The sequence below is a fragment of the Oncorhynchus mykiss genome, chromosome 26, assembly GCF_057628025.1.
Source record: "Oncorhynchus mykiss isolate SJ-2025 chromosome 26, ASM5762802v1, whole genome shotgun sequence".
Taxonomy (NCBI): domain Eukaryota; kingdom Metazoa; phylum Chordata; class Actinopteri; order Salmoniformes; family Salmonidae; genus Oncorhynchus; species Oncorhynchus mykiss.
Genome location: NC_143047.1, coordinates 10889554 through 10916459, shown reverse-complemented (window position 1 = coordinate 10916459; position 26906 = coordinate 10889554). Strand labels below are relative to the sequence as shown.

Below are 26906 nucleotides of genomic sequence, written 5' to 3'. Positions count from 1 at the left end.
GAATATAGATCATAGATCATTTTTTGTGGGTTTCTCAGGGCTTCGTTGTAGCTTCAGACCCCATTGATACTTGTGGCACTCTGTGTGTGTCCTCTGCCTTTTAAAGACAGATGAAGCCCTAAGCGCATATCGTATTGTCTAATGCAACATGACAGCAGAGAGAGAGAGAGGTTGGGATGTTGGGTGGTGGAGAAAGAGATTCGGCTTCTATGACTGATGTCTGTCTCCGTGTTTTGTGTGTCTCATCTAACAATGGTGTTGCAGTAAATTAAGTGAAATAAAATGTAATTGACATTGATTGCTACAGACACTAATGGACATAAGATCCTATACACTGCATGCTACAGAGTGAATTTTGATTGAAGAGGAATTTTAAAAGGCCCGGTTGCACAAAACTCAGTCAAAAAAATGTTTTATTACATCGGTTCAATGTATAATATAATCATATAAATACATTTTTATAGGACTGAGCAGAGTCAATTATGGTAATTAATTACAATATACATAATATGAATTGGAGACTAATATTACATTTTTCTAAAATGGCTAAGAATACAATGTATTTGTACACATCAACTAAACAAAAACTTAACTTCAGGCTATTTTCAGTAGTTTCAATTCCCATGCTGTTTCATTAAGTTGTTGTGGGGTTTTGGTATTTTTTTTAATGTAGAGCAACTGTTAGTGTTTTCTTATCAAATGAAAGGCAGACACAGGTAAGTGAGTAGGGTCTCTTTTAATGAAACAATGAAATCCTACAACCAGTGATTGAAATAATAAATGGTGGCCCATGTCTGTCTGTCTGTCTGTTTGCTTTAAATGTCATATCAGAAGACAAAATCTCATCTGTGTAGTCCTTATTCCACCATTCAGGTAATATCAACATTTCTGAATTAAAAGTTGCTAGCCTATTTAGGCTACTTTCTCACATCACTCTGAATTTATCATCAGCTCCCGAATGACCCTTTTAGCTTTTATTTATCATTTAAAAACTTCATGGATATTCAACCCTGTACCAGGTGTGTTTGTGTCGGCATCCCAATCCCTTTATAGATTCCCCGTTTTATACTCTCTGGGTTCACCAACATAGTCCGCATCTGAACTCAAAATCCCCAAATGGAAACAAAATGTTAAAAAGCACACAGAAAACACATCTATTCCTCTGTCTATTTGATTTATTTTTATTTATCCAGGTAAGTTGACTGAGAACACGTTCTCATTTGCAGCAACGACCTGGGGAATAGTTACAGGGGAGAGGAGGGGGATGAATGAGCCAATTCTAAACTGGGGATTATTAGGTGACCGTGATGGTTTGAGGGCCAGATTGGGAATTTAGCCAGGACACCAGGGTTAACACCCCTACTCTTACGATAAGTGCCATGGGATCTTTAATGACCTCAGAGAGTCAGGACACCCGTTTAACGTCCCATCCGAAAGACGGCACCCTACAGTATCCCCAATCACTGCCCTGGGGCATTGGGATATTTTTTTAGACCAGAGGAAAGAGTGCCTCCTACTGGCCCACCAACACCACTTCCAGCAACATCTGGTCTCCAATCCAGGAACTGACCAGGACCAACCCTGCTTAGCTTCAGAAGCAAGCCAGCAGTGGTATGCAGGGTGGTATGCTGCTGGCAAATATCCTGTAGATATCCTACATGAAAATCTGCCACATCTGAATGTATATTTAGTGTGTTCCCTCAAGACATAGAATATTCATTGGGGCTCTGCATGTGTGTAGATGTGTGTGTGGTAATCATAACCTGCATCACATCATTGTCATCATATATGCACATTTTTATCAAATCAAACAATATCAAATGAATGGGTTAAAAGCAACAACATGAAGCTTGATACTCTGGTTTTAATATACAGTACATAGACGAAAATAAAGATGAAAATAGAAGGATAATATATATGTGCTTGACATGTGAATGAATGTAAATACAGTAAACAGTCAAGTAATTTTCATCTGACTGTTTCTCTGTGTGGCAGTGTCCCGTTATTTTGAGCATACAGGGGAAAGGCTGAATCTGCATGCGAGAGTCCCCCCTATTAAACTGATCAAAAGAAGGAAAACCAGAAAATAAACTTGAGTAAGGTTCCTCTCCTCCTTTACTTCCCCCTCTCCCATCTTCACCTAGAAGTCCATGGACATTGAACGCTGCTGGGGGTCGACGATGCTGGTGTTATTGCGGCCCCCGTTGCGGGAGCTGAGGGTGCCACAGCCTCCTGGCCCAGCACTTGGCCCGGCCGCTCCGCCGCGGACGTAGATCTCACAGGGGATCTCCTCCATGACACGGTCTTCAATGACATTCTCGGCGCAATCGTGAGTCTGTTTGTAGCCGTAGCAGCTTTTCTTATAGGTGCTGTTAAAGGTCTTCATGGGCGGTGGCTTGGAGAAGTCGTTGTGGTAGGAGAGCTCCATGGAGCTGAGGGTGGTGCGGCTCTGCTTCATGCTGCCTCCCGAGGCCTGCAAGCCACAATGGTGCTCGTGGACACAGCGCGACGTGGTGGAGGAGCGGCGCAGCTTGTGGTAGCTCTCCAGCTCCTCTGATAGGTCAGCCAGGTCAGAGGAGATCTCCTTGTCACGGAGGGAGAAGAGCTCGTAGTGGGGAGGGTCAAAGACCTCCTGGAAGCCAGCCTTGTTGAAGACTGGCCGGCGGGCTACCAACTTCTTCCTGGGCTGCTTCATCTGGACCAGGATGGAGATGATGAGTAGGACGAGAACCACGCCTGAGGACACGCCGATCACCGTGCCGTGGGTATTAGTAATCTGATGGAACAGGCCATTGGATTTCTTCTCTGTTTGTGAAGCGGAAAAAACAGTAAGTCTACTATAATGGTTTGGTTGTCGCAAGTCAAGTTACCACATGATAAAAGTACTAAATGATTAAAAGTAGAGAATGGGAAATGTAATTTTCACTCACCCTTACAATGGTTCTCATCCCAGGGGTAGACACAGTTCTGGACCCCATTACACACCAAGGAGTTATTGATGCACATGTTGCTATGGCAAAAAAATGTGTTGCTATTGCACGGGGCTGAAACAAGAGACAAGGTAAAGTTATTAAAGATGAAAACTACTGCGATAAAATGCTAGATGTCTGCAACTTGAAACCATACATCATCATTTACAGCTTGCATGACATGATCGGCAATTGAAATGGCTGCTTCTCCTAGCAAACATGCAGAGTGAAAAAAAAAACAGCGTAGAGTATGGAGTGCAGTAAATCAATTTAGACGGCCATCACGAGGCACAGATGGCCAGGCGCGCTGAGACTCCTGACTAAACTAGCTCTTACAAGGCTAGTCACGAGACAGCTGGGAAGGCTGGTAAATTGAACGTGGCTGCTGGGCCCAGGAGATGGATGTGCGAGGCTGGTTCTGTGGGTCCTAACAGGATGCCCCCCGCCACACATTTACATCCCCCTTCCTCCTGCCCCCCCCTGCCTCTCCCACCATTCTACATCAGAGATCTGAGCAGCTTGTCATCCCAAACCCCCCCCACACACACACACACCTCAAACCCCATCAGACAGTACGACACTAGCCCCCACCAGGTCCCACTGCACCCCTGACACATACACGCTGTTTAGGGCCGAACACCAAACCATTCCCCTCCACTGCCGCGAGGCTAAGCAGTTCTGACAGCGGGATGAAGGGGTCATAACACGCCTTTCGTCTCCCGTTGAGTGCGTAGAGTTCCCCTGACTATGCGCTCACTTCCAAACTGATTAGACATCTCTCGCCTTCAAAAAGCTTGTTCTCTCTCTGCGTGTCAGCGCCGGTTCGTGTTCCCCATCTTCACAGTTCCCCCTTGAGAGAGCCCAGAACCACAGAGGTAATGAAAATGATGATGCACAGTACTCTCTCTGCGTGTCAATGGTGTTCTGAGATGGACAAGGACTAAAATATCCAGGTAAAAGTGCCTTGACTGATTACTCAGATGAATGTCTCCGTTTTGTCCTTTAATTGAACCCCGGTCTATGACGTTGGGACAACATGAATTTGAAATGCAAGACAAACACCATGAAAAATGTGATATTTTTTCATATGCATCAGAATGTTTAAGAGCTCTTAAAAAAACATCTCTGTTGAATTTAAAAGGTAATGAAGTGCTGCAGTGATGGGAATAAAGAAAAATGATATCCAAAATGAAGACAGGAATGAATATATCTCTGATTATTCAGGCATTTAGTTAAACTATTACAGCGTGGTGGAGGAACAACTGAAGAGATTATTTCCAAAGTGCTATATCGACTAATTCTTCACATTTGTGTTTTTTCATGAGAAATGAATGGTTATGGGTGCCTATGTGTGTGTAAAATATTACTCTTCTCAGAATTTTAATTCATAGATTTTCGATGTTTATTTTTTATTTTATTTTATTTCACCTTTATTTAACCAGGTAGGCTAGTTGAGAACAAGTTCTCATTTACAACTGCGACCTGGCCAAGATAAAGCATAGCAGTGTGAACAGACAACAACACAGAGTTACACATGGAGTAAACAATAAACAAGTCAATAACACAGTAGAAAAAATTGTCTATATACATTGTGTGCAAAAGACATGAGGAGGTAGGCGAATAACTACAATTTAGCAGATTAACACTAGAGTGATAAATGATCAGATGATCATGTGCAAGTAGAGATACTGGTGTGCAAAAGAGCAGAACAGAAAATAAATAAAAACAGTATGGGGATGAGGTAGGTAGATTGGGTGGGATATTTACAGATGGACTATGTCCAGCTGCAGCGATTGGTTAGCTGCTCAGATAGCAGATGTTTAAAGTTGGTGTGGGAAATAAAAGCGATTTTTGCAATTTGTTCCAGTTACAGGTAGCAGAGAACTGGAAGGAAAGGCGGCCAAATGAGGTGTTGGCTTTAGGGATGATCAGTGAGATACACCTGCTGGAGCGCGTGCTACGGGTGGGTGTTGCCATCGTGACCAGTGAACTGAGATAAGGCAGAGCTTTACCTAGCATGGACTTGTAGATAACCTGGAGCCAGTGGGTCTGGCGGCGAAAATGTAGCGAGGGCCAGCCGACTAGAGCATACAGGTCGCAGTGGTGGGTGGTATAAGGTGCTTTAGTAACAAAACGGATGGCACTGTGATAAACTGCATCTAGTTTGCTGAGTAGAGTATAAGAAGCTATTTTGTAGATGACATCGCCGAAGTCGAGAATCGGTAGGAAAGTCCGTTTTACTAGGGTAAGTTTGGCGGCGTGAGTGAAGGAGGCTTTGTGGCGAAATATAAAGCCCACTCCAGATTTGATTTTGGATTGGAGATGTTTGATATGAGTCTGGAAGGAGAGTTTACAGGAGAGTTTACAGTCTAGCCAGACACCTAGGTACTTATAGATGTCCACATATTCTACGTCGGAAGCATCCAGGGTGGGCATGCGGGTGCAGGCAGCGAACGGTTGAAAAGCATGCATTTGGTTTTCCTAGCGTTTAAGAGCAGTTGGAGGCCACGGAAGGAGTGTTGTATGGCATTGAAGCTCGTTTGGAGGTTAGATAGCACAGTGTCCAAGGAAGGGCCAGAAGTATACAGAATGGTGTCGTCTGCGTAGAGGTGGATCAGGGAATCGCCCGCAGCAAGAGCAACATCATTGATATATACAGAGAAAAGAGCCTGAGAATTGAACCCTGTGGTACCCCCATAGAGACTGCCAGAGGACCGGACAACATGCCCTCCAATTTGACACACTGAACTCTGTCTGCAAAGTAGTTGGTGAACCAGGCAAGGCAGTCATTAGAAAAACCGAGGCTACTGAGTCTGCCGATAAGAATATGGTGATTGACAGAGTCGAAAGCCTTGGCCAGGTCGATGAAGACGGCTGCACAGTACTGTCTTTTATCGATGGCGGTTATGATGTCGTTTAGTACCTTGAGCGTGGCTGAAGTGCACCCGTGATCGGCTTGGAAACCGGATTGCACAGCGGAGAAGGTACGGTGGGATTCGAGATGGTCAGTGATCTGTTTGTTAACTTGGCTTTCGAAGACCTTCGATAGGCAGGGCAGGATGGATATAGGTCTGTAACAGTTTGGGTCCAGGGTGTCTCCCCCTTTGAAGAGGGGGATGACCGTGGCAGCTTTCCAATCCTTGGGGATCTCAGATGATACGAAAGAGAGGTTGAACAGGCTGGTAATAGGGGTTGCGACAATGGCGGCGGATAGTTTCAGAAATAGAGGGTCCAGATTGTCAAGCCCAGCAGATTTGTATGGGTCCAGGTTTTGCAGCTCTTTCAGAACATCTGCTATCTGGATTTGGGTAAAGGAGAAGCTGGGGAGGAAAAATGGGTTTTGTTGCAAATCGCTTAATATCCATTGTTTAGCTGGAATGGAATGTTTGTATCCTGTATATTTAACATATATACTAAACCCATCATAAATCTAACCTAATGCTATAGTGTTTGGTTAGTGTTAGGCCTTGTTCGACAGGGCACCCAAGTCCCTATATAGTGCACTACTTTTGACCAAAGTCCAAATTTCATATTACTGTATTGATTGATATACACTACCGTTCCAAAGTTTGTGGCCACTTAGAAATGTCCTTGTTTCTGAAAGAAAAGCACGTTTTTTTGTCCATTAAAATAACATCTAATTGATCAGAAATCAACAACAAATGGGACACAATCATGAAGTGGAACGACATTTATTGGATATTTCAAACTTTTTTAACAAATCAAAAACTGAAAAATTGGGCGTGCAACAAGACAATGATCCAAAACATAAAGCAAAATCTACAATGGAATGGTTCAAAAATAAACATATCCAGGTGTTAGAATGGCCAAGTCAAAGTCCAGACCTGAATCCAATTGAGAATCTGTGGAAAGAACTGAAAACTGCTGTTCACAAATGCTCTCAATCCAACCTCACTGAGCTCGAGCTGTTTTGCAAGGAGGAATGGGAAAAAATATGTGCAAAACTGATAGAGACATACCCCAAGCGACTTACAGCTGTAATCGCAGCAAAAGGTGGCGCTACAAAGTATTAACTTAAGGGGGCTGAATAATTTTGCACGCCAAATTTTTCAGTTTTTGATTTGTTAAAAAAGTTTGAAATATCCAATAAATGTCGTTCCACTTCATGATTGTGTCCCACTTGTTGTTGATTCTTCACAAAAAAATACAGTTTTATATCTTTATGTTTGAAGCCTGAAATGTGGCAAAAGGTTGCAAAGTTCAAGGGGGCCGAATACTTTCGCAAGGCACTGTATATTATATACAGTTGAAGTCCGAAGTTTACATACCTTAGCCAAATACATTCAAACTCAGTTTTTCACAACTCCTGACATTTAATCCTAGTAAAATTCCCTGTTTTAGGTAGGTCAGTTAGGATAACCACTTTATTTTAAGAATGTGAAATGTCAGAATAATAGTAGAGAGAATTATTTATTTCAGCTTTTATTTCTTTCATTCTTTCAGCCTTCCACAAGCTTCCCACAATAAGTTGGGTGAATTTTGGGCCCATTCCTCCTGACAGAGCTGGTGTAACTGAGTCAGGTTTGTAGGCCTCCTTGCTCACACATGCTGTTTCAGTTCTGCCCACCAGTTTTCAATCGGGTTGAGGTCAGGGCTTTGTGATGGCCACTCCAATACCTTGACTTTGTTGTCCTTAAGCCATTTTGCCACAACTTTGGAAGTATGCTTGGGGTCATTGTCCGTTTGGAAGACCCATTTGCGACCAAGCTTTAACTTCCTGACTGATGTCTTGAGATGTTGCTTCAATATTTCCACATAATTTGCCCTCCTCATGATGCCATCTATCCCTCCTGCATCAAAGCACCCCCACACCATGATGCTGCCACCCACGTGCTTCACAGTTGGGATGGTGTTCTTCGGCTTGCAAGGCTCCCCTTTATCCTGCAAAGATAACAATGGACATTATGGCCAGACAGTCCTATTTTTGTTTCATCCGACCAGAGGACATTGCTCCAAAAAGTACAATCTTTGTCCCCATGTGCAGTTGCAAACCGTTGTCTGTTTTTTTTATGGCTGGTTTGGAGCAGTGTTGAGCGGCCTTTCAGGTTATGTCGATATAGAACTCGTTTTACTGTGGATATAGATACCTTTGTACCTGTTTCCTCCAGCATCTTCACAAGGTCCTTTGCTGTTGTTCTGGGATTGATTTGTACTTTTCGCACCAAAGTACGTTAATCTCTAGGAGACAGAATGCGTCTCCTTCCTGAGCGGTGTGACAGCTGTGTGGTCCCATGGTGTTTATACTTGCGTACTATTGTTTGTACAGACGAACGTGGTACCTTCAGGCATTTGGAAATTGCTCCCAAAGATGAACCAGACTTGTGGAGGTCTACAATTTTTTTTATGAGGTCTTGGCTGATTTCTTTAGATTTTCCCATGATGTCAAGCAAAGAGGCACTGAGTTTGAAGATAGGCCTTGAAATACATCCACAGGCACACCTCCAATTGACTCAAATTATGTCAATTAGCCTATCAGAAGCTTCTAAAGCCATGACATCATTCTCTGGAATTTTCCAAGCTGTTTAATGGCACAGTCAACTTAGTGCATGTAAACTTCTGACACACTGGAATTGTGATATAGTGAATTATAAGTGAAATAATCTGTCTGTAAACAATTGTTAGAAAAATGACTTGTGTCGTGCACAAAGTGTCCTAACCGACTTGCCAAAACTATAATTTGTTAACAAGAAATTTGTGGAGTGGTTGAAAAACAAGTTAATGACTCCAACTTAAGTGTATGTAAACTTCCGACTTCAACACACACACACACACACACATATCATTTTTGAAAATATTGATGTCACAAATGTATCATTTTTACACACCAATTAATTTCAGAAGTTCTGTAGCCCTTTACACTCAAACCCGTTTACGGGCTGAGAATGGCAGATTTGGACACTGATAAGCACCTAAATTCAAACGCAGTGGCTGTACAGTAAGTAACATGTTATATTTAACTTCAGAGGTCAGGCTCTGCGCTTCTGAACTGGAGCACTGCACGCGACAAGACATTTCCCCCTACCCTTCCCGCTAGTTGGGCAACTCTTGCACATTTCTGTTGTCTGAGTGAGGGAAATGCGATCAATTAAAAATGACAATGCGTTTTGAAAGAGTGGACGTTGAGGATTACAATAAATACAGCTGTGATGTCATACAAACATGGAAAACACCTGAGTCCAAATGTGCACTTTACATTTCCGTGTCATAACACCCATGTCATATACAGTGTCAACATTCAGGATCTTTATGTTTGATGTCCAGTTACAAGATGACAGGGCGTGATGGGTCGTACTGAACAGAAGGAGCCTATGTTTGTCTATTGTGAAGGACATTTGCCGCACAACATGCACCTGAATGCACCTAGGACTCCTTTCTACACGCACCAAAATTACTATCTGTTTCTCTGAATTTCCTTGTGTAAGCCAAAGAAACATTTAAATATAGCCCTATCCATATAGGCCAAGAGTGTAAAGGTTTAAACAAAAAAAAGCTAATTTACTAACATTTCTGAAAATGGATATAGTGTTTTGGAATAAAAGTCTTCAACTGTTTCCTCCAAGGAAATGTTCTGTCATTTACAAACAACCTTTAAACCACATCTGCCATGCAAAAGGCAGCGCTTTATTCAGAGCATCTGATCCTAATGACATACTAACAATGACAAATGAGTCAGCTTTTCCATTCCTCAATGGGAAGATAAATCCCATTTGTCCATTGTGAATGATGACACATAATTATGGCCAATGCGTTACACCGTTATATGCATATTCAATAACTTGTCATTTTCTTTGAGGTACTCGGGCAAAGACGGTGGGAAAATAACTGGCTTTGCGATATCACTGCTTAGCATGCCACTTTAATTAACTTTCCCATTTCTAAAATGAGAGTTGAATGTCAGTCAGATATTTACTATTCAGAGGATGTGGATGTCGTCAATAAATCAAGGAGAATAATGGGCAGTTGGCCCCATCTATCTCTTCCAACCTTTCATAAATCTGCTGTGTGTCTGGACAAAATACTGACCACTAAATTGTGAGAATAAAAAAAAAATAAGGAGACAAGAGGACTTGCCAATTGATAAAGTCCCCAGACTGATCTGCAATTATTTATCTCCAAATTAACTCCTGGTTTAGACGGCCCACAATAACGGCAAGTAACATATTTTTTTGGGGGGGGGACGAAAGAAGGGGAACACTCACGGTCGACAAATGAGGTGAAGAGCATCTGGAAGCGGCTGAGTCGGCTCTTCTCGTCGGCCCACATCCGCACCACTCCCACCCCGTTGGTGAGCATGACGTCGTTAGCCACGGTGCTGCAGAACTTGGCCTTCAGGTTTTCGATGGCACTGCTGCCGTCGTACACGGCCACAAAGTTCTTGTCGCACTCGTTGGAGTGCTCCATCTGGTATTCCAGGAAGCGAATGAAAATCTACAGCCAGAAAATCACCACGTTACAACACGTTACCATGGCGACCCAGCTGACACTCAGAAAGGAAATGGTACCCAAAATGAAGTGGAAATTGAAGCATTTATAAAGGGATATTGGTACTGAATGACAATAGACTCATACTTGGATTAAGCCTATCCTCGTAGGCTTAGCCCAATTGTACAGCGCAAAACCACTGGGAATCATTGACCTCAGATTAATAGTTGTAGAACTAAATCTTTTGAGCGCAAGATGTATGCTGTGCACCCGAATAGGCTCTAATCTTAACAAACCTGCCTCTGTATCGCTGTAGAGATCACCTTGTGAATTTAGCCCGGGAACAATCCAGCCTCTTTAGCACATTTGAACTCGTAAGACCGCAGACATCAAGTGACTGCTTTTAGCTTCATTCCCAGTACTGCCGATTCTATTTTCTGCTATTTCTGCATTATTGGCCTAATACCCGCTGCCCTGGTTATTCTACTGCCAATTTGACATACTGCTAATTTGGTTTCCACAGCAGAGAGAGGGTCAGGGGACTGGTATGTCTTACTCCCAGTCTCCTGTGTTCAAATCAATGGGTGTGTTTACGGTGGCTGGACCTCTGCAGTGAGTGACGTGATGACCCATTTAGCCACTGGAGAGAAGGAGTGGGGGAACAAGATGTTCACCTTGGACTGAGGAGGAGCGCGGATGGTCCAGATACAGTCCAGAGCGTCACCAGGCTTAATCTTATCCTCCTCTTCTACCTGACTGGAGCGGATAACACCATCATAGCCACCAATCTCAAACTGACAATCTGAGAAGAGAGAAAGGTGGAGGACAAGGGAGGGGGGGGGGGGGGGGGGGTTATGGATAAGAGAAGGATTGCAGAAGAAAAGGTGAGCATAAGGGAAGATATAGAAAAACATGAACAAAGAAACAAGAGATGTTAGAGAGGAAGAGAGAGAGAGAGAGAGAGAGAGAGAGAGAGAGAGAGAGAGAGAGAGAGAGAGAGAGAGAGAGAGAGGAGAAAGAGATGTGTCTCTGTGTGTGAGAGCATGTGAGCATGTGTCAGTGAAAGATAGCAGCCAGTAAGCTTTAGAGCACAGAGCTCTTCAAATCGGATCGGACAAACACCGGTGAAATATTGAAGCGCTTACCTGGAATCGGGTTTAACAGTCCACCCACGTGCAGATGAAAATCTGGGTCTGAAATTAGAAACAGGAAAGAACATAAGTCTTGATCCACAGAGCTGGAATTCATGAGTAAAGAAAAGTGATAAGATTCCATTAAAGGAAGTCAGATAAACTGGGGAAGACCAATGGGAGCTAATATCTGTGACCCGATGTGAGACGCTGATTTTAGTGTCTTAGTATATACTATTGGATGGTAACAAACAAGTAAAATGAGGCCCTTGACAGTAAATCTGTGGATGTGCTGTAGTCCTTATTATCCACACCTATGGCTGCGTTTGTAATGAGGATATGCCCATTAGGCTAGCTCTAACTGAGAATGTGTACCTGCTATAAAGGTGTATTTGATACGGAACCCAACACCCTCCAGCTCCTCGTCGCTGGTGAACTTGATCCACATGAAGCGGCCCGTGGAGGTGACCAGGCCTGGGCTCTTCGACCCACAGAAGCGGTCGATGATCGGTGAGAAGCCGAACGGACCATCCCGCACCTCGATGTGATCAAAGCGGCACTCAAAGGAGGGCTCCATGTAGTAGTTCTTATCAAAGGCCAACTGGATTCTTTGACGAGGGAGAGCTGGAGGAGGTGAGAGAGGAGGAGGAGGAGGGGTGTGTTGGGTTTGGTTTCTGCTATAAAAGGCTTTGCTCCATGGACTGTGTTTACCAGTACAGCAGCATCTCAGTCTGCACACAAACTTGTTTAAAAATCTGGTAACAGCTAAACTCCTGTTTTCTACTCATATGCACAGTCAGTTTATGCACGCCTGCATAAATACACAAAGGTACCCAAGCTTAGTGCTCGATTCCATCCATTGATGCCGAAGTTCAGCCCTTACACTAATGCACATGTGCTGATGCATACACACAGGACTTAGCATGACTTGAAACGACTTGACATGTCAGCATGTTTCCTTACAGATTCTGAACCAAAACACAAAACTTCAACCATACATTTGAGTTTAGAAGTTCATGTCATGTAAATCACACCCCACATGACTGGCTCAAGTAGCCTCCCAGAATCAACATGACTACCACTTGCACATACCATTTTTATTAAAAATCTAGCTCATTCCTGTCTTCATAGATTAATTACATATGCATCAGACTGCCTGCAATGCTAAAATGTCAAACGGTAGAAAAATTGATAAGAGCGGGTAATGCCTTTGAACTGAAACAAATGATACCGCCATTTAAATGACGACGTCACAGCTCAGACACACGCGTAAATACAAATCATGTCACTAGCTCGCCCACACTGACACAAATCATGTCACCGCCGGCACACACACCGAAACAAATTAGCTGTACTTCGAAGGTATGTGGGAAGCAGTAATGCCACTATTTTAAACAGGAATAAATGACGGAAGCCTACCGTACAGATTCAGCCAAACCGGCAGTACTGTTATCAGAACACTAAATCACATGTATATTTCCCCTGGTAAGGACTAGAAACAAGAGCTTTCGGATAAAAGTAGCTACATACATACCACATATAGCTTAGCTTGATAACTCAATACAACAACATACTGAAACAATCAAACAAATACACAAATCGCTAACCAAGAGGCACACCATCTGAGAGACAAGAGAGTCTCTGGAATGCAGTCAACAAGTCATATCTTGTGAAATATAAACCAGGTTGACTGACATTTCTGACCGATCCGTATTGAGTGACTCACTCTCCTAAGACTTTTGGAGATGAGCGATGCCATTCATTATTGGGTTTGAGTCATTTATGATCTGGAGAATTGGCCTCGTTTAGCACTGCTCATTGTACAATGCACACGGATCATTTGGATCGTCAATGCCGTTTTGTCAATGTAGGTTCTATGGCTATGCTAGTTGATGTCTCCACAGGGGGAGCCCTTGAGCTTCACCAAGTCTTCAATTTATCTCCCTACTGACGAAATCCCACTATCAGTTCCTGCAGCCGACTTTGACTGGACTGAGTTTTACCCACAGACATATAGGTTTTGGACTTTTAAGATGACAGGACTCTGATAAGACGCATATAGTGACTGACAGGCTGTTAAAATTGCAACAAGCTAATAAGCAGCTGTTATCCACGTTCAAAGGCACTGCTGAGGCCATTTTCGTTTGAGCGGGCAGAAACGGACATGTACCTTCCAAGATGTAAACACACTCCTTGTTAGGGGGGTATGTGTTGGGGTAGTTGGGGGACGTGAAGAGTCCCCCGTTGATGTTGCGGACCCAGATGCCACATTCGTTAAGATTCTGAGGTGGACTGCCTTCATTCTGAGAAAAGGACTCTGAGAAAAAGACAGTGAAGAGAATCAAGACCATGTTTAAATTGGGAAATGTATGGGATTAGATCAATTTATTGTGCTGCTGCCAGTGAAAGTGTTTTACGTGCAACAACATGACCGATTATTCCCCCCATAAGATGACAACAGAAGACGCACCTTTAGTTCTCTGTGCCAGAGCAAATCCCTCTTCTATCAGAATAAGGAGTACCCAGGCTGCAAGGGAAAAACATTCCAATGTCAATGATTTGCACCGTTATTTTTCCTAAACGGACCATCAAATACGAGTGGAACAGGTACAAACAATTGAATCAAAGTGTTGAAATAATAGGCAATCTAACACACTAGCTCGCACACCCCTCATTAAAAAGCAATTATGTGAAGCTTGAAATCTGCTAGTTAAGATAGGAAATAGTAATTACCAGTTTAAATGAGAAACATGCCTTCTATTCTGTTGGGTGAGATAATTGTAAACCTTTTTTTATTTTTTATTTACAAAATGGTGTATGGATGATTATTGGAACAGCAGTGATGTAGGGGCTAGACCGGGCATCAGTAAGAACTATACCCCTACCATATCCATCATAACCTAACACAACCGTGCACGCAAGCACACACATAAGCACACACACTGTGAAAGAGCCAATGATCTACAACACTGACAGTAACATATAGTTAAAGATGCATCTTGCAATTGATGTGTACGATGTACAACAATACTTGACAGAATATTGATCCTTGGGTCTTGTAGATGTATCACTGCCTTGTATTTCATAGGTTGTGCCATTGAAAGCGTATCTAAAAAGCATCGTATCGGAGCCAAGACATATCACAACCAAAAGTCTGAAGCCAAACTCAGATGCCTAAAGAGCTCTCTCCTCCATACCATGTACAGCTAAACAAAGAAGGCTGTATATCTATGTATGTGTTATCATATTGTCCTCTGATGGTGTGTCAGGGAGCACTCATTGGTTGGCCCGCATCATCACGCCTATCAGAGCATCCGCCAACCCTTCAGCCTCCTGTCCTGAATGAAGACAGAACCAGAACAAATGGGATAAGGCTCACAGGCGGGATGCCATAATGAGAGACAGGCATCCGGAGGCAGCAGCAACAGCACTGCATTGTGTATTATATCTGTGCTAAAACTGCCGTACCCCTGTGCACATTTCAGCCCACGACACCACTGTCTTCTCCAGATAAGCCCGATGTAGGTTTACCCCCAACGGATTTTAATAGACTGCGCTGCTTATATCACATTAAACCATGAGCGAGAGCCTGACTGATGCATATTGAAACGTGGATTGACTATAGCCACCCAGGCTTGCAAAAAGAAATCAGACGGCATGTTCTCTACTATACAGAATTTAAAACACATATCCATGCGCACATACACACACCCTCTCTCTTCCCAGGCGTGATACGCTGGAGGCCAGAAGGCCAGACTGCAGACACACACACACACACACACACTTTTCCATGCACGGCCTGACTATGAGGCTATTCACAAAGATTTGCCCTTTCCGGATCCTACTCCGCTATGAGGGACCACTGAAAGACCATAATAACTACCTCTTAAAAGCAGTCTATGGCAGACATTCATTGTAGCACACAGTTGGTTCAAATAGCTTTGAATGGACCTGAAAGTCTGAATTGAAAAGGTTGAATGCCTTTACAAGATAGCCTACACTAATGGAAGAACATGAGTAGGAGTGCATTGTAAATACAAATGGATGGCCTACCAGATTGCTTGGTTAAATTAACCCAAAAAGCATAGATATGGCCTCTTTGGGTGTTTGCTGATGCATTTTGATCCTGCAATTATATTACAAAATAAAACATGGGGCTATGCGGAGTTAGAACGCTACAGTCATTTGTTGATAATTCTAAGACAACTAGACTTTGTGCCCTTCGCGACTGAAATAGCCCAGTCCTACTGAAGTGAACTCAACACGATTTTCTCCCCCTGGGTGATAAGATTCAGTGCAGTTTACAGGCTAGGTAAACTTGGCAGTCCCTTTAATAATAGGCCTAGAGTACAGTACAAAACACAATGATTTCACAGCAGAATATATCGCGTCTTAAAATGAGCTGCAAACCACAGCTGTGGCCTTGTCCCAGATGTGGCGCGAATCACCAGGAGCTGTCACTTCAGCACCATCCGCCGTTCAGCTAAAACATGGCGATTTTCAACTCCTAAATACATTAGGCTATTTGCTTTTACCATTTGTATTCATCACACATGACTTGAGATGTTCGGGATGTCTCATGGTCTGACAAACACGCTCTAGCTCTTGTCACCTTTTACCACAGACGCAGAAGTGTTACACATTGAGACGCATCCAATGCAAAAAAAAAAACAAAAAAAACACACATCTAGTTTAAATTGACCGATTTTTTTTTTTACAATTTGAATTTCTTTATGCTAATTAGATTTCCGCGGTGGCGCCGACATCGACCTTAGGCGTTAATAGAAAAGTAGCCATAATTGGAACGCATTCTTCCGGATTGTGTAGCCTTGTGCAAAGATCTCATCTTTATAAGTTCGGATATTGGCACGTTTCAAAGATGACTCCTTGCAATAGTCTAAAAAGCTAATATAACTGAATAGATGTAAACCTGCAGGTGGCGATGCCATTCAGGGATTTTGGCTTCTTACAAACATGCAGAACACAATAAAAACAACTTGGCGCAAGAGAAAATACAACGGGAGACATCTGGTAAGGGCGAGTTTCGTCTATCTTGCAGAATAATAAGGGATGAATTATATCACAATAAAAACAACTTGGCGCAAGATAAAATACAACGGGAGACATCTGGTAAGGGTGAGTTTCGTCTATCTTGCAGAATAATAAGGGATGAATTATATCACAGCCGATGCGAGTGATTAATAGCCTTTTGTATAATTTCAGTGGTCCTTAATACGATCCAAAAGCGCTGTGATGCCAAGTAAAACTCACCTCTTTGCATTTCCTCTCCCTGTGTGGTGGTGCCAAATACGTTCTCCTTCTTAAGCTTGGGGAGTTACACGCTTTCTCTCTCCATTTTATGGATCCAAGGCATTGAGTCGCTTTTTTATAAAATCCAACTTTTCATTGACCGCCTTAATTCCATAGTCAGAAAGACAATCATCAACTCCGAACTTCCTCTGAGGAAAATAAGCACTTGTTCTTCAACCACTCCCGATAAGTATTAGATACAACGTTAATTCCATCTAGACAGGTGTCTGGTAGTTCCACATGCAACATATGCTATTATTAAAGTAGGTTGCACTGTCCAGTGAGGTTGAGCAGCAGAGTATCCGAGAGACGCGCACAGAGAGATGCACAGAGTGGTCTGTGGCTGAACTGAAGTAATGGCACTAAACAAGGCTCATTTAAGCTCCGGGCGATGTTTGCGTGAATGAGCAGCTTGTACGCATGCACCCCATCACCGAGTGTAAAATCGGATGCGTTCTCTCTCGCTGCATACAAGTCTCTGCTCTGTTTATGTTGCATTGAAAGATTATATTGGTAACATTGAGCAAAGCCATTTATGTTATAATACAAAATGAATGGAGCAAGTTACAATGGGGTTATGTGCTTTGCGCAAAAAAACGGAAAAGTTGACAGCCTACCATTAGGATAATATTTACTCAGCAAGTTGTTGCCAAGAGACAATCGTGAAAAAACATCAACAGACAGTTAAACATCAACTGCTATTTAAATGATGGCTGCCATTTTATTAGACTACCATTTTACCATAAGTGCCAGATTGCAATACATTACGCTACATGAGCTAAAAAGAACTCAAAACTGTAGGCTATGCCAAGTTGTCACTTCCAATCGTTTCTTTGGTCATCAGCTCACTAGGATAATTCCATTTTTCGGATGGACGTGCCAGTCTATGAAACGGAAGGCAAAAGTGAGACGGAAATACATTTAAATGAATTCAAAACAAGTGAGAACCACCATGAATTAAGCACGATAAACACTTTTAATTTTCAACCCATCATCCCATAAACATTCTCAACAGAAATGATCATACTTCAGTTGAACATTTCCGATTATAAACACAATCCACACACAAACACAAAAATACAATCAATTAGACTGATCACTATCAATCATTATTTAAACCACAGACATGAGATGATAGCATGTGCCCCACTTTAATTCCAAATGAAATAGAATGATTAATAGAAGAAACTTGACATTGGTGATAATATTGATGATTGCACTTTCTGTTGGTTAATGAACAAACATATTTCCCCTTGTAAGTAGAAGTAGTTTAAGTGTTGTGTGGACCATTCTTCAGTTGACCGCCACAGTTTCATGTACGTTTTTAATGAACACATAAGTGTTTGAAACCCCAAGAACACACTGTGTTTATCATGCGAGACAAACACGATTATTAAGAGTGAGAAAGACTAAAAAGCGAAGGATGTGACCAAACCAGAGGCGTCAGTAATACAGGCCATTCCAAGACCACTGTGAGTGACGGCAGTGGGAGAGTGGGAGAGGTCAAACAAGGATAAGACATTGTGTCAGGGATTTGGAGGGGAATTTGAAAAAAGGAGAGGAAAAATACATAATGAACTTGACACATACAGTAACCCCTCATTATGGACCATGTACTATGTGCATTATATACAGTAGAGCACAATGGATGCATCCAGCGTAAATACCCTGTTTGGGTCAGTGGACTCTATGTGTAAGATCTCACTATAACAGTCCACGGAAAACAATAACCTTTGCAGATTGACATACAGGAAGACAATGGGTTTACAGACATAAATATTCAAGTAGAATTACAATAGCAATGCTTCCCCCAAAACAAACACATCGGTAATGTGTTTTGCAGATCAGGATGGCTTGGATTGAACATTATTGCAAAATTCATGACGTAAACTGTTAGTGCCCATTTGACAACCATACATAATGAGCTGAGCCAAACCATTGAATAAAAAAGTAAACTGGGATATAACTCAGTGTAATTTCACTCAGTAGTCCTGTTTAGATTTGAGTTCATCCATCATTTTGGCCCTTGAAATGTGCAAGTATACCAGAAGTAACCTGTCTGTCTCTTTTACATTTGATAATGTCTAATGGATATATAAACACTTTAAATGGCTCATCGTCAAGAGCCCGAGAGGATCAAATAAATAAACAATTCCATCGACCAGCAAACATAAATAAATAAATAAAACAGAAAGCTGGCATGACTTTTTTTCCCATGGTCCATCTCTTCCTGTGCTCCTTCACATGGCATCAAAATGGAACCGGTGTGCTTCCTGTCTCTTCTCCCGGTCGTCCGCTTTCTGAAACCCACACAGGGCAATGGTCAGGGGTCACGAGTCAGACCAACACAGACAAGCAGAGTCTAACAGTCAGTGATGGAGGGAGAGAGAGAGAGAGAGAGAGAGAGAGAGGTGGGGCTGACATCATTATAGAATTGTAATGAAACCGGCAGACCTACTGAGTGGTCATGGCTACAATCTGAGACAGGCAATCATTATTGCAAGTGTTAACGGGATCTCACTTCCACGTACGATTACGTACCCTCTGCGGATTCATCAGGATCATTCACGTTTATTTTTGAGCTTTCCCTTGACAACAGCACATAAAAGGCACGTATGATGAAAAAAAAAGGGGAAGCTTCAAAAATGCAGCGGAGATGAAGCTGACAGATGTGTTCTGGAACTACTCGCCATACGACAGACAGTCCTGATGGAGGACACCGACATCTAAGCAGCCGTGTCTGTGTTGCTCAGGACTTAAGGGAGCAGACTGTCTTTAGGACTGAGTGTTCAGTTACTTCCACTTGTTCTTATGGCGTGTACACAGTACATGAACATACTTTTATACGCTCCTCAGGTCTCATTCAGTGAACTGGCTTGTAAATCCTGTCAATATTTCTATTTCACTGTGATGTAGGAACACAAAATAATTGAGTGTTCAGGGGATATAATTGTGTCGTTATTCCGTGCGCGATATCCTCAGTGTCATTTATGGAAGGGTCTGAAACCTCCTGATTGAATGTGAAGTTCAGTAACACGATAACTTGACCTATTTGAGAGGTCTACTGTATGCTGTAACCTATCCATACTCTGTGCTAAGGCTATGGGGCCTTAAACTAAGCATAAAAGAAGACCTTTGTCACAATGTATGCATTATGCAACGCGGAGACATAATGCACCCTTCACTGCTCTGAAAAACCCTGCATTCTGTTTAAACCCACACCAAAATACAAATGGCTCAAACAAACACTGATTGATTCCTCAGGCATGAAACCAAAGTTATCGGATAAGTAAAGAGAATCCAAAATACCTCTCAGATTTACAGCTAGGCCAAAACAGAGAAAGCAGTTTTATTCAAATTTCGACAAGCTTTCTTATCGTTAACAGTGTTCTAACAACACTTCCTGAGCCAGTCTCGGCTGTTGCAGGAGGCACTGTTTCTCCAACCAGCCTCTGACGTCTATTTGATCATTGAGATTTGTGGAACAAATAGCAGGGGTCAGCGTAAATATGAAAAGTAAATCACCCATCGCACCGTGACCTGGTCAACCCCATACCGCAATGCAAATGGAAAGGTTTATGGAGATTATTTCTCTCCAAATGCTATTTTCCCCTGCGTGAAAGGTTAGACTCTCTTATCTAAGAGAGCCCCTTCAATGATGGTGTGTTATTGTGCTGGGCAGAGTGAGTCAGATAGAACAGGAGCACTCAGCAGCAGCCGGGCTCAGATATGACTTCAAGGCAAGCACACTTACAATGCATATGGCACACCCGACTAGACAAAAAGATGACAATGGGTCACGACCCTCCCCCATTAAAAGCAAACAAAGGCAGGTACCCACGCTCAAAAAGACCCACCACAGCGGAGATGTCGGCCATCCCAATACAACAGGAACAAAAACACACAGCCTCACAAGAACTGAGATGTCATACTGACACAAAAACAGGATGCAGATTCAAAAGATGTGACTCATCAGCTGCAACAGTAATAACATGAAGCAGATATAAAGGTAACTGCCAAAATAATTGAAACACTTGATTAAATAAGGGATGCAAAGTATATTAAAAGCAGGTGCTTCCACACAGGTGTGGCACATTAGTTAATTAAGCAATGTATAAAACATGTATTAATCATGAAAATGATCATGTTTAAACATGCTGGGCAGGCCATTATTTTGGCTACCATGGCTATGCCCCCATTGGATGACAATGCCCCCATCCACAGGGCACAACGTGGTCAATGGATGGTTTGATGAGCATGAAGAAAATGTAAACCATATGCCACGGCCGTCTCAATCACCAGATCTCAAACCAATTGAACACAACTAGGAGATCATTGAGCGGTGCCCGAGACAGCATTTTCCACCACCCTCAACAAAACACCAAATCATGGAATTTCTCGTGGAAGAATGATGTCGCATCCCTCCAATAAAGTTACAGAATCTCTGCCAAGGTGCATTGAAGCTGTTCTGGCTCGTGGTGACCCAACACCTTACTAAGTCACGCTATGTTGGTGTTTCCTTTATTTTGGCAGTTACCTGTATCTATGAAAATGAAGGGGGCTCTGAACTGAAGTACAGATCATCTAAACAAATGAACAGCTAGCTATTACCTGAGCTCCCATTACCTTGGCCATCATGAACATTATCAGTCAATCAACCTCTAATCAACAACGGACAAGGAGCCATGCCTCTGCCTCGCTCGCTTTCTGCTAAAATATAATTGCTGGGCTCAGTTCCTCAGATATGGAGCCAAACATGTTATTTTAATGCAGACTCAACTCCAATGAAGCTAGTGTTCCCGGAACAGTTCCCTGAGCGGAGAGCAATTATGGCTTCCTGCGTGCATTATAAAGCACCCACAGCAGATGGCTTTGAGAAGACGCCAACGTTGCTCGGCCTCGCTCGATGGAGAAACAGACCAGCCACGGCTGTACTGGGATGGGGATGAATCGCTCCGTGGTGTGTGCACGGTAGGCTGGACACACACCACACATGCATGTCGGCAACAGTTGCATGCAAACACATGCAAATGAGCACAAGTTTGCGAAATTCAAACAATACATGATTACCTTAAAACTCTATGTAAAATTCACAAACACCCACAGGAATGTAGCAAGACAACCAACACACACACACTCCCTAAAGGACATATTTACAGGGATTACGAACAAAATATTTGATATGCTGAAGGGGCAAAACAAAAGCAATTACAGCCGAGCGTCCTCACTCTAACAGCCGTGCTGGAGCTCTGTGGGAGGCTAGAGGACAGGGCCCATCTGCTGGTTTTGACCCATCTGTTCCTCTCCGAGTGAGCCCTGTTCCCACAGCGGGTCTCCTGCTCTCTGGACGAGCACCAGAGCTCCCCAGCAACCCCCTAGGGCCAGGAGAAGAGAAGACCCCCACCAGATACTATGGACTGGCAATGGTGGGGAGGATGAGAGAGGACACACACTGCTCTGACCAGAACATAACCGGCTTTGGCTCAGGCTATTAAGAGGAGGGGGAGGAGAGGATAGTGAGGAGGAATGCAAGGAAGAAGAGGAAAAATGACAAGACAGTACAGCTAATAATGAAGGGGAAGAGAGGAGGTTGATGGTGCTCATTACTATCGATTAAAACAGCAAGGGATGATAATGACGACGATAAACGGTGTAAGCGACGTATTTGTGTCATTCCGTTCTTACCTTCTCCTGCCAGTGGAGGATGCCAATGATGACCAGGATGAACACACACACTCCGCTCAGAGCGATGGCGGTCAGCAGGACTATGTTACTGGGGGTCAGATATAATTTCGCACTCCAACTAAAACAGGGAAAGGGTAGAGAGAGAGAACGAGCGTGTCAACTACTACGTGACGTGAAACTCGTTCAAAAAAGGCACGTCTCTCATCTCTTCCAACCCTATCAGAACGTAAGAGTCAACGTGCTATAATTTGGCATATTTTGCTTTATCAGAGGTGTTATTTGACACTAAAGTTCCTGTAATCACAAAATATGAAAATACCCTGAAAGTATGACGTGTCAGGTCAAAACGAATCGAGAAATGCTACATCCCCGTCAGAGATGAACCATTTCAATAAGATCAAAAACAAACAATGACAAGCTCATTTTACAGTCTTTCGATGCACATATTTTGTGACTATTGAAAAGAACGGAGAGTTCATTTGAACGGTTTGACTAAAAACAAGAACAGGCCCAGATTGTGGAGATACAATATTATTCTACATTAAATGGCTGAAGAACAATACATCTGCTCAAATATTAATCAAAAAAACCTTGTGAGAGAACTTCATTAAGACATTCTATCAGAACTAATAAACACATTAAATATTAGTGGTGAAAACAAAAACTACCAATAGCAACGTAGGACACAAAATTAGACACAATATGTTGCGTTAACCTGTGCCCAATAAACATTATGAGACTGAAAACACCTTCTTTACACAGCTATACACTGAGCATTCACGATAATGTAGGAACAGTACATGATGTATGCATCTACCTAATGTGGGTGTGTTTTTCTGAGTAATAAGGTAGTGTAGTAGCTATATACAGTGCATTCGGAAAGTATTCAGACCCCTTGATTCTTTCCACATTTTGTTACCTTACAGCCTTATTCTAAAATTGAATAAATATATGTATTTTCCCTCATCAATCTACAAACCACACCCCATAATGACAAAGCAAAAACCGTTTTTTTTGCAAATGTTTGAAAAATAAAAAACTGAAATATAACATTTTACATAAGTATTCAGACTCTTTACACAGTACTTTGTTGAAGTACCTTTGGCAGCAATTACTGCCTCGAGTCTTCTTGGGTATGACATTACAAGCTTGGCACATCTGTTTTTTGGGGAGTTTGTCCCACTCTTCTCTGCAGATCTCAAGCTCGGTCAGGTTAGATGGGGAGCATTGCTGCACATCTTTTTTTCCAGGTCTCTCCAGAGATGTTTGATCGGGTTCAAGTCCGGGCTCTTGCTGGGCCACCCAAGGACATTCCCGACTTGTCCCAAAGCCACTCCTACGTTGTTGTGGCTGTGTGCTTTGGGTCGTTGTCCTGTTGGAAGGTGAACCTTTGCCCCAGTCTGAGGTCCTGAGCACTCTGGAGCAGGTTCTCATCAAGGATCTCTCTGTACTTTGTTCCGTTCATCTTTCCCTCGATCCTGACTAGTCTCCCAGTCCCTGCCGCTGAAAAACATCTCCACAACATCGCCACCACCATGCTTCACCGTAGGGATGGTGCCAGGTTTCCTCTTGGTTTCATCACACCAGAGCATCTTGTTTCTCATGGTCTGAGAGTCTTTAGGTGCCTTTTGGCAAACTCCAAGCGGGCTGTCATGTGCCTTTTACTGAGGAGTGGCTTCCGTCTGGCCACTCTACCATAAAGGCCTGATTGGTGGAGTGCTGCATAGATGGGAGAACCTTCCAGAAGGACAACCATCTCCACAGAGGAACTCTGGAGCTCTGTCAAAGTGACCATCGGGTTCTTGGCCACCTCCTTGACCAAGGCCCTTTCCAAATCATGTCCAATCAATTTAATTTACCACAGGTGGACTCCAGTCAAGTTGTAGAAACATCTCAAGGATGATCAATGGAAACAGGATACACCCGAGCTCAATTTCAAGTCTCATAGCAACGGGTCTGAATACTTATGTAAAAACATTTGCAAAAATGTCTAAAAACCTGTTTTCGCTTTGTCATTATGGGGTATTGTGTGTAGATTGATGAGGGAAACAAATAATTTAATCCATTTTAGAATAAGTTAAGGGGTCTGAATACTTTCCGAAGGCACTGTATATGCAAGTGCAAGCTTTTGTCAGAGTGTGTGTGTTCCATGTGTTGGTGAGAGAATGTGTTAGCTGGCCATACGGAGAGAGAGAGAGGGGGGGGGTTCTGCCATCTGCTGGCACTCCTGGGGGTAGAACTACATGTGAATGACACAGAAAACCAATGGAAACATGGCCTGGGCATGTTTGTGGGTGTCCCAAGTACAGATGTATGAGTGTGTGTGTGTGTGTGTGTGTGTGTGTGTGTGTGTGTACCTGCGGGGCTCGTTGTGTGGGTATGGAATGACTATGAGCTGCGAGTTGGGGATGATGGCTGTCCACTCCTGCTTCCTCACATCCTGCAAGGCAGAAACAGAGAAACTATGTTATTAGTGCCTCGGGGAGGCAGAATGAAGGGGCAATAATGGAAAAAGTCTAGTTCAAAGCAGGCAATATATCCCATACTTCTCAGTGCAGATTCAATGTAGGGCCTGAGTCATTTCCTATACTGCACTACTGCTCTCCGGCTTCAGAGTTTAAGAAACTTCATTCTATGAAGATCAAGCTCAAAAGCTTTTCAAAGCCAGCTTCTATATTAATTACAAAAGGTAATTTTCCCCTCTTCAAGTTGCTACTGGATGGCAATCACTGGCAAACGTTAAATTCATCTTTCTCACAGAGTCCTCTAGGGAAGAGAGACTCATTTCCGACCACACATCTATCATTTGGCAACATTAAGGGATAAGGAAAACACACTTGCTCGCTCACGCACGCAGACGCACACGCAGTGTGTGCCGCCGGTACTTTGCGTCCTCGTTTACCCAGAACCACCCTAATGAGAGCCCAGGGGTTTCAGCTACCTATACCCGAGCTATTTAAAAGCCATGCATTTAAAACACAGACAGGCTAATAAATTAAATAAATGAGGTCTGCTGAAGTATCCCCCTGGTGTCAGCCTACTTCCTACAGTCCCATTAGCTGGGGTATCGTTACAATGCTGAGGGTTGTGTGGGTTAGGAAGCCACGCATATGACTCCGTCCTGACACTGAGAAATGTCAATAGAAGTGAATGACACACCTACATCGCTCAGCGATGCATATACTATGTAAGGCAAAGACTCATAGCGATTCAGAGCTGCAGATTCAGGGATTTTGATTTGCCAGTTGCTAGTGATTGTTAGGTTAAAGGAGAATAATGGCGAACTGGAATGAGTCACCTTGAGTCAGTGCACTGTGAACAGTGTGCTAGTTCATTACAAGTTGCAGTTCTTAACCTCCTAAGCTAACCCTGACATGTTGCTCTTCAATGCAGTGTGGTTTATGCAGAACGGCGGTGAGAGACAGTGACAGGCTGCGCTTCCGGCGCTTTGGCTAAGAGAAGACGCCTGCGTTTTAGAGGAGGAAAGCGTTTCTGGGTTTTCAGAGAGCGTTTCAAAGGAGAGCGCTGGTTCTGAAGTTGGGAGTGAAGTGGGTTTTTTGGAAGGCGAGAGCAGAGCGGGAATCTTGATTAGTGAAGTAAACCTTGTGAGCGGAGGAAAGGATCCTCATGGGATTGAGACAAGTGTACAGGAGGAGAGTAGAAGTAGAACACACTCCTCCTCTCTTTCTCTCTCCCTCCCTCCCTAACTCCCTCACAGGCCTCCTGAATGTTGAAGAAAGGGAGGGTTGAAGAAAGACCTGAGAGAGACAGATAGGAACTATCAGAGACAGTCAGACACACAGCTGTTCATTAAATGTGTACATCGAGTGTACATTTTTTAGGAACACCTTCCTAATATTGTGTTCCCCCCTGTTCCACAGGGATGCTGGCCCATGACTCCAATGCTCCCCACAGTTGTGTCAAGTAGGTTCGATGTCCTTTGGGTGGTGGACAATTCTTGATAAACGCAGGAAACTGTACCCAGCAGCATTGCAGTTCTTGACACAAACCGGTGCACCTGGCACCAACTACCATTTTCTCAAGGCTTAAAAATCCTTCTTTAACCTGTCTCCTCCCCTTCATCTACACTGATTGAAGTGGATTTAACAAGTGACATCAATAAGGGATCATAGATTTCACCTGGTCAGTCTATGTCATGGAAAGAGCAGGTGTTCTTAATGTTTTGTGCACTCAGTGTATGTAGCACTGAACACACCATATCCCTACACCCTCTGAAGGTAAAAATTGGTTAGCATAATACAAAGCATTATATTTTATTAACTGCTGTGTGGGGAAATGTGAACCTTTGTGGAAAGATTTTCTTGCATTACTCAAAGGGTGCGAGCGATAACAGAGCACGTTGCTGTAC

At 43.1% G+C, this 26906-nt stretch overlaps 2 protein-coding genes across 5 annotated transcripts in view; both read right to left on the bottom strand.

Moving 5' to 3' along the window:
- Positions 1-717: 717 nt before the first annotated feature.
- Positions 718-17337, bottom strand: LOC110506357 (neuropilin and tolloid-like protein 2). Of its 2 annotated transcripts, XM_021585920.3 has the most exons (9): positions 16814-17337; positions 14013-14069; positions 13713-13859; positions 11918-12166; positions 11558-11605; positions 11087-11214; positions 10190-10418; positions 2931-3044; positions 718-2805 (listed from the first exon to the last, which is right to left on the bottom strand). In XM_021585920.3, exons 1-9 carry the CDS (start codon positions 16821-16823, stop codon positions 2141-2143), a joined length of 1647 nt encoding a protein of 548 aa, XP_021441595.1. In that variant the 5' UTR covers positions 16824-17337; the 3' UTR covers positions 718-2140. The 2 variants fall into 2 exon arrangements, with proteins under 2 accessions (XP_021441595.1, XP_021441597.1); XM_021585922.3 differs by lacking the exons at positions 13713-13859; positions 14013-14069 and having other exon boundaries at positions 16814-17216.
- A 472-nt stretch (positions 17338-17809) lies between these two features.
- The window catches only part of itfg1 (integrin alpha FG-GAP repeat containing 1), a 118956-nt gene continuing 109859 nt past the window's right edge, over positions 17810-26906 (bottom strand). For all 3 annotated transcript variants that reach the window (XR_016492228.1, XM_036963415.2, XM_090222116.1), the window contains 3 exons: positions 24895-24977; positions 22538-22655; positions 17810-19152 (listed from right to left, as the gene is read on the bottom strand). Coding sequence is in view for 2 of the 3 variants with exons in the window: in XM_036963415.2 (XP_036819310.2) it covers positions 19093-19152; positions 22538-22655; positions 24895-24977 (261 nt within the window). In the remaining variant the exon portion in view is untranslated. The remainder of the gene's footprint in view (positions 19153-22537; positions 22656-24894; positions 24978-26906) is intronic.